Source organism: Amia ocellicauda, chromosome 14, assembly GCF_036373705.1.
Source record: "Amia ocellicauda isolate fAmiCal2 chromosome 14, fAmiCal2.hap1, whole genome shotgun sequence".
Taxonomy (NCBI): domain Eukaryota; kingdom Metazoa; phylum Chordata; class Actinopteri; order Amiiformes; family Amiidae; genus Amia; species Amia ocellicauda.
The window spans coordinates 15,481,193-15,489,974 of record NC_089863.1 but is presented as its reverse complement, the minus strand read 5'-3'; the positions used below and the strand labels follow the sequence as shown (position 1 = coordinate 15,489,974).

Genomic DNA, 8,782 nt, shown 5'->3' with positions numbered 1-8,782 from the left:
TTCACGTTGCACAACAGCCGATATCAATCAGATAGACAATCCTGAATCAGCTGACCAGTTCTATTGGGAGAAACACCCCCAATATAGCAGAGACTGCAGCTCACTGTGTCTCAGTGGTCGTGGTAAAAATAAATGATTTCAATAAAAAAAAAAGTATGACTTTAGAGTAATGTTTTGAAATATGGACAGTTACAATTCATCACATGTCACTTTGCATGCTGTTTTCCTCTCCCTAAAGCTATGCTAAGGGTGGTAGTGGTGAAATAAAGCATTTTCATGGACAGAATGGGCAGATATCTGACAATCTCTGTCCTGTGTGTCTCTGTAATGGAAAGGACCTGATGCCACACAAGTTGTCAAGACCTGTTGGAATACATAGGTCTGTTATTTTAACATCTTTGCAAATGAAAAAACCTGATCTGGCAGGTGATGGATGAATAAATGAAGTGCAGCCCCAGACCAGGTGTTTGAATGCTTTGTGGTTTTATTGAGCTGTTCAGCAGAGTCTCAGTACAACTGATCTCTCACAGCAGAGCAGAGCCAAGAGCAGCAGCTGATATCACAGTGGGAGAGGAGAGAGCAGGGCAGCCCTCAGGGATGAACACAGAGTAAAGCTGTAAAAAACTATAGCACTGAATTTATAGACATTAAGAGAAAACAGCTCAGGCAGCATTTTCTCTAATTTGCACCCTTTTTACATTAAGGGGAAACTGGAGAAGCAATAGCCGATGACACATCAAGTCAGTGTATATGTTGGTTTGCTAATATAATGACATGGTGTTCCTGTCTTCACTCTCTCTCTGTCTCTTGAGCTTGGGAGCCAGGAGAGGGTGCTGCATGCTTCTTTATCCAGGGCAGGAAGCTGGAGACCTGAGTGAACACTGTGGGCTTCAAGGGGGGTTTGCAGTGATTATACCCGTAACTCACGATACCAGCCTGGACCCAGAGGTCATTCACCTTACAGACCAGAGGACCTCCACTATCCCCCTGCAGAGAAAGAGAGAGAGAGAGACAATCAGGAACACAAATATGATGATAATTTAGATACAGTTCCTTACGATTGATACAGCACAATCAGTGAATCAATCAATAATTAGATGTTTACATGCATGCATGAATTAATTCAGCTCTCATTGTACTGCCTGGTAAAACCATGGGCAAAACTGGTGATATAGCAGGGGTGTCGTTATAGTGAGGGTATTTAAAAATCAAACAAAACACATTTTCTACATGATGTTTGCAATAAATTCAAGGTTTTTATTTTAAATATGATTCTTATTTTAATAAAGATGCATCTTTTACAAAACTTAAAACTTAAAACAATAATGTAATAAGGTATTTTACAGTAGGCTGCACCAGTAGGCCCTACTGTAATACAGTAATTGTGTACAGTATTTAAAAGTATATAGTATTTAAAACGATTTCTATTTTCCCCCTTAAATATCATTTACTTTGTGTCAACCAAACACACATTTTATACAGACAAAAACTGAATCTGAATGTTTCTACAGTACTGTACATGTGGTCATAAACTTAACTATACTCTTTTTACAGTATCACAAATGCTTAAATCTACTGTATTTTGTTTTCACAAAGCAAGTAGTTAAGTACAGCTCAAGCAGACATAAGAATAAAACAATGTACAGTACTGTACTTTGCAAGCCTACAATCAGACTACAGTAGGGCCCTAAGCAGAACCTGCACACAACAACCCCCTCACTGTACTTTTCTTTATATTCTTCTTTTGTCCTTTGTGTTCTGTTTATTGTAGTTAATAGAAGTCGCTTGTTTTAGAATGTGTCATGCCTTTCAGATGAAATTAATCAACCCGAGACTTTAGATGGGTTAAATGCTGTATGTCTTCAGTAATACATCCGTCACTCCTTTTAAAAAAGCTAAACAGTGTATGCAAAGATTGACGAGCCTGTAGCAGGGATGTTGCAGCCTACAGCCCCCACACTCACCATGCAGGCCCCCTCTGTCTCTGTCCCAGCGCAGAGTGTGTGATCTGCAGCATTTCCCCAGCCTTTCTTGCACAGATCTGCTGTCCAAACAGCAACCTTGACATTCTGCAGGATTTTGGGATTTGGGAGAGGAACTGCAGACAGACATAGAAATAGAATTTAAAAAAAAAAGAAAAACCTAATGTACACTCATCTAAAGGATTATTAGGAACACCTGTTCAATTTCTCATTAATGCAATTATCTAACCAACCAATCACATGGCAGTTGCTTCAATGCATTTAGGGGTGTGGTCCTGGTCAAGACAATCTCCTGAACTCCAAACTGAATGTCTGAATGGGAAAGAAAGGTGATTTAAGCAATTTTGAGCGTGGCATGGTTGTTGGTGCCAGACGGGCCGGTCTGAGTATTTCACAATCTGCTCAGTTACTGGGATTTTCACGCACAACCATTTCTAGGGTTTACAAAGAATGATGTGAAAAGGGAAAAACATCCAGTATGCGGCAGTCCTGTGGGCGAAAATGCCTTGTTGATGCTAGAGGTCAGAGGAGAATGGGCCGACTGATTCAAGCTGATAGAAGAGCAACTTTGACTGAAATAAACACTCGTTACAACCGAGGTATGCAGCAAAGCATTTGTGAAGCCACAACACGTACAACCTTGATGCGGATGGGCTACAACAGCAGAAGACCCCACCGGGTACCACTCATCTCCACTACAAATAGGAAAAAGAGGCTACAATTTGCACAAGCTCACCAAAATTGGACAGTTGAAGACTGGAAAAATGTTGCCTGGTCTGATGAGTCTCGATTTCTGTTGAGACATTCAGATGGTAGAGTCAGAATTTGGCGTAAACAGAATGAGAACATGGATCCATCATGCCTTGTTACCACTGTGCAGGCTGGTGGTGGTGGTGTAATGGTGTGGGGATGTTTTCTTGGCACACTTTAGGCCCCTTAGTGCCAATTGGGAATCGTTTAAATGCCACGGCCTACCTGAGCATTGTTTCTGACCATGTCCATCCCTTTATGACCACCATGTACCCATCCTCTGATGGCTACTTCCAGCAGGATAATGCACCATGTCACAAAGGTCGAATCTTTTCAAATTGGTTTCTTGAACATGACAATGAGTTCACTGTACTAAACTGGCCCCCACAGTCACCAGATCTCAACCCAATAGAGCATCTTTGGGATGTGGTGGAACGGGAGCTTCGTGCCCTGGATGTGCATCCCACAAATCTCCATCAACTGCAAGATGCTATCCTATCAATATGGGCCAACATTTCTAAAGAATGCTTTCAGCACCTTGTTGAATCAATGCCACGTAGAATTAAGGCAGTTCTGAAGGCGAAAGGGGGTCAAACACAGTATTAGTATGGTGTTCCTAATAATCCTTTAGGTGAGTGTATATTCTTCCCTTTTTTGTGAGTTTTTTTTTTATTTTCAATTCTTTATTGTCCCCAAGGGGAAATTAGGTTTGCAAACAGGGGTTAAACAGGACAATATAACAATATAAAACGGACAACAGTGTTTATCCCTGGCACAAAAGTGACACTCCGAACTTCTCATTCCTGCATCACAGCAACAACCAGTGCAGAAAAACCTTCAAACGCAACCCAGGCTATATTTCTAGCTCTTCTGATTTTATGTCATCAGATAACAAATCTCTTACCAGAGAGAATCTTTTTTTAAGAGAGACAATGGACTACAACGACCGTGGTCACCAGGAGGGGCAAAAGGAAAGGGCATGGCACAACCATGGTCAATGATGTAACCAAATACGAGAGCTTACAATGTGTCCCAGAATAGAACATTTTCAATCTTTCAAGTAAGGATCTTTCTTCTTCGCATTTTAGTGTGTTAGACAAGGGTTTATCTTTTGTTCCTACTACTTTCATTAATGATTTTTACACTAAAGTTGATTTGATTAAGTTCTTTAGAAATATCCGGGTTAGAGATTTTTTACATGATATCTTGCCCTTCTGGTAAAGCATACATTGGAAAAATCTCTCGATCTCTCAAATCCAGAATTGCTGAACACCGTAGTACCATCAGATGTCAAAACACAACCTATCCTGTGGCTGCTCACTTAATTGATGCTGAACGTTCAATTTCTTCATTGCGTTACTTAGGAATTAAAAAGGTAAATTTTCCCAGAAGGGGAGGGGATCTTCATTTATTGTTACAAAGAGAATTGTTTTGGATTGATTCATTGAAATCCCTCACCCCTCTTGGTTTGAATGTGGATTTCGAATGAAAATGCTTCCTATGACATCAATCCGTGATTTGCTTTAAGTACATGTCTGTAAGAATAAGCCTTTGTTCTTTTTTCCATTTTTCCTCTTTTCTGTATTGTTAATTGGATATGGAGGCTCAAGATTGACAGCCTTTTGTTTCTTTCTTTATTGTTATTTGTGATTAAAATAGCTTTTAATTAATACATTATTTTTGGGTTTGTACTCCCGAGTGTGTGGTTTCCCTCTTGTCCAAGGTTTCACTTAAACTGACGCAGGGTAAGATTTCACAAAGCTAAAACACTCCTGCTTTTGTGGCCACTTACTATTGTCTTTTGTTAACCCCCAGCCGGTGATCCAGCACTCCTCGTTATTGGAGAAATCCTCATTCCCCCGGGACAGATCGACTGGTCTGATCACTGCATTCGAGGACTGTTTTTCACTCAGCAGCACCAAGGCGATATCATTTCCTGAGGCGTAGTTATGGTACTTCTCATGCTTGATGACTTTCTGTATCTTGATCATTTTGTTTTGGTTGTCGGTCACGCTGATCTCCCCCAGGAGCACCCTGGATTTTTCCTGATTGAAAGTTCTGAAAATCATAAATGTGGGATAGTGAGACACAGTCCTATCACGGCTGCCCCTTCAATGTCACGTCTGAACTACCCTGTTACAGCCCAAGTGCGTTTGTCCCAAATTCAACTCCAGCTCTGTGTGTGAAATGACTTGCTCCCTCAGCACAGGAATGGGCCGCAGGACTCGAGCACCATTAACCACATGTGAGTAAAGCAGGGCCTGCTTATGACACGCTGAGGCCTAACCGTGAGAGTGTGTTATTCTAGTAGAGAATTTTGAAGGTGTATTATTCTAATTCTACTCTAATAATTAGAGACAATAACTAGGTAAAGATATTTTAAGATATCCTAAATATGACTTTCTCTTTTTCCACTTAATCCCATATTGTATTTGATCAAACATGACCTTGTGTGTCAGTATTAAAGTCTTTTCTCTCTGTTGCCTGTATTGTTCAATCAATTATGTAAAACTTGAAATCTATTACACTTTCATATTAAGAGGCCCATTCTCAGACTGCAGTTTACTGGTATCGCTAAATCCAGCACTGGGTTAAAGGCAAGTAGTGATAAAGAGACTAAGCACTGAAGACCTGAAAGCCCTAATTATGCACATATGAGTCTGGCGTTTCTGTTCAAGGAGACATGTGGGTGTGACGTGTCAGACCAGAGGAGCCGCTCACCCGTCAAAGCAGTGCGCTGCAGTGAGAACCCACTGGGCGCTGATCAGGGAGCCGCCACACTCAGTGAACCATTCAGAATGATCTGCTTTTTTCAAAAAGATCTTGAGATAGGCCATCCAGGGCCACTGTCCCTCCGTCGCATCATGTCCCCCCACGATGGAGCTCCTGAACTGAGGACTGCTGGACACTGGGGAGAGAGGTAGACCACAAGGGGTTAGAGGGGGTTAGTGACCACAAGTTAGTCATACCGAGCAGCAGAGTGGAAACCCAGACTGTACTCAGTGTAATTGTAGAGACCCACTGAATCCTCCACTGTGAGAGACAGACAGAGAGACAGAAAGAGAGAGATAGAGATAGAGACAGACAGAGAGAGAGAGAGAGAGACTATACTATGGAGGCCTTTGCTCAAAGTATAGAGACCTTCGTGCTCCAGAGAAGAGAGAGAGCTGCTGATGGCTGCAGATTTCACAGCTTCCTACCATTGGGCCAGAATCGACTGACACTGATACTGAATGCATGTGTTTAGATTGCACTGCTGTAGAACAAGGGCTGATCGTTAATGTTGTAATTGTGTGTCTTTGGTGAGGCAGGTGTATTTAAGCGGAGAGCATCATTATTCAATTAAAGTAGCTTGTCTTGTGAACTGAGTGTGGAGGGAGTGAAAAGACGCTAAAAGTGTATTGGGCTGTTTTAAAGTTTGGAAAACCAGCATTTATGTAATACATTGAGACGCTCCAATTGAGAGATCCAATTGAAGTAATTAAGATAAGTATCCAGTTTTTAAGTGCAGGGAAACTTGTGTCTGTTTTGTGTTTAATGGATAGGGTAAATTTGTAATTTTAAGGTTGTTGCAACAACAAATAAATTATTTTACAAATATATATTAACTTTTAATATTAATTTATTTCTAATATTAGTGCATGTGACATTTTGGGTTGTGAAGTGTTCTGTTCTGAAAGTTCTTTTGTTTTTCATGTGTGGAATATTTGGTTTGTTGTTAATTTTGGTTTGAGGTTGGGTTTTACACTTTTTACGTAACTAAATCTCCTCTCATTGAAACATTGCGGCTATATTAACATCTGATATATTCACAATATTTAGTATTGATATTAATGTATTGGTGTTGACTTTATTGCTATTATAATTGTATTGACTCGTTTTAATTAGTATATGGACATTTCTTTATTTTAATATTGAACTTGATGTCATTGTTATAGAAACTACTAATGCACTTTAACTTGCTGCTGCTTTCTTTCAGCAATTACTGTCAATTTAAGCACTGTGTACAAATAAACTGTTGAACTTTTAAGTGGTTTTTGGAGTAATGCTGCTATAAGTTCTTGCTCAATAAAATAACCTTGATTACATTTTTCTCCCCATTAATATGGTGACGTAGTGGCTACATTTTACATTGATTGGTAGGTGTAAAGTGTGGTTACTTTGGCAAACATGTTCTGCTTGTCATTCCAATAAAGCATTTCAACATTTAAACAGAGAGAGAGAGAGAGAGAGAGAGAGAGAGAGAGAGAGAGAGAGAGAAAGAGAATGTGAATTGGGAGGAGTATTGGTGCTGAAAACCTGTATACTCTTATCAGTGGCACATCCTGTGGCAAGACATGTCTACCCTGGAGCATTGATTCTTCATGCCTGGCATCTGGTTTCCTGACATCGCTACATCCTGCACTGTAATGAATCAGCGGACGTGATTAGGGCCGGTTGCTCGTATCAGGGTGTTCATGATTTCAGAAACCAGGTCCCTGTGAGGCGACAACTAGGCTGGAATCAGTGCATCCGACTCCAGCAGGAGTAGACTGTTTCTGAAGGGTTTCATCTTCATGCAAGCTTCCCCTGATAGACTTGCCATAGGATTTACGTACTTTTAACGTGTTTTACTGTGGCTGCAGCCCATTTTTATGTTGGATTACTATACTTTTATCCTGCTCTCCCAGTGCTTTACTACACTGGGCCTTTATGAACACTGGCCTTCCGTAGTCATCAGGCTTTAGAGATATTTATCGTAGTATTTCATGGCTCTATAACCCAGTATAGTAAAGTATAGTGAAGACATATTGAACCCATAGGAAACTGCTCTTTTGCTATGATACAACCTCAGTGAAACAATGTTTCATGAAAATCTTTGCATATTCACTATGGTAAACTTGCATAAAATTTAGCCAGAACACTCTCTCTCTCTCTCTCTCTCTCTTCTGCTTCACACATTACACAAGCCCTGCAATTATCAGAAGTGCTCTATGTGTGAACACAATATCTGTCATTGTCTAATGTCTTACGGTTAGACCTCTTGCGCTAACTTCCTTAATGTCTAATTTCTTATCTCCAACCTCTCTACTCTGTGTTAATGTGCTGCAGGTCTCACAAAAGGAACTGTACCTTTGGAGAGAAAAGCACAGGTGATAGAGAGAGAAAGGAATAAACCAGAAGTTTATTGCCATTTTATATTGATTTCCATGTATTTATTTAATCTGTCACATAGAAAAAATAACTAAATTAAAGTAAATTTTGATAAAACACCCAGAGAAACCCAGGACAGAAGCAGCTTACTTCAATTACAATTTAGAGTTTTAATTGTCCTTTAAAAATCCTGTCTTACCTTCAGGAGTGTTCAGGAGCAGCACAGAGAACAGCAGCTGCAGGAGAAGCATCTTGATCCTCCTGGATTCTCACTGGACACTGAGGACTGACTCTCAACAACTACTGCAGCTCACTGGACACAGAGCACTGACTCTCAACAACTACTGCAGCTCACTGGACACAGAGCACTGACTCTCAACAACTACTGCAGCTCACTGGACACAGAGCACTGACTCTCAACAACTACTGCAGCTCACTGGACAGTGAGCACTGACTCTCAACAACTACTGCAGCTCACTGGACAGTGAGCACTGACTCTCAACAACTACTGCAGCTCACTGGACACTGAGCACTGACTCTCAACAACTACTGCAGCTCACTGGACACTGAGCACTGACTCTCAACAACTACTGCAGCTCACTGGACACTGAGCACTGACTCTCAACAACTACTGCAGCTCACTGGACACTGAGGACCGACTCTCAACAACTACTGCAGCTCACTGGACACAGAGCACTGACTCTCCCCCACTCTAATGGACCTCACTGGAGACAACACGCTTTATATAGACCTCACTGTCATAGGAAGACACCTACAACCACGCCCACAGTCCACAAACCAGCTTCTATTTATCTGACACATACATGCTCTCTCTCTTTCTCTCACGCACACACGCACACACGCACACACACACGCACACACACACACACACACACACACACACACGTTGATTTCAT

At 41.0% G+C, this 8,782-nt stretch overlaps 1 protein-coding gene across 1 annotated transcript; it reads right to left on the bottom strand.

Annotated features, from left to right (window-relative positions):
- Positions 1-472: 472 nt before the first annotated feature.
- LOC136768841 (tryptase-2-like) lies at positions 473-8,566 on the bottom strand. The gene is made up of 5 exons (XM_066723223.1): positions 8,065-8,566; positions 5,454-5,640; positions 4,525-4,790; positions 1,965-2,098; positions 473-987 (listed from the first exon to the last, which is right to left on the bottom strand). The coding sequence occupies exons 1-5, from the start codon at positions 8,114-8,116 to the stop codon at positions 790-792; spliced, it is 837 nt and encodes a 278-aa protein (XP_066579320.1). The 5' UTR covers positions 8,117-8,566; the 3' UTR covers positions 473-789.
- Between the last annotated feature and the right edge of the window lie 216 nt (positions 8,567-8,782).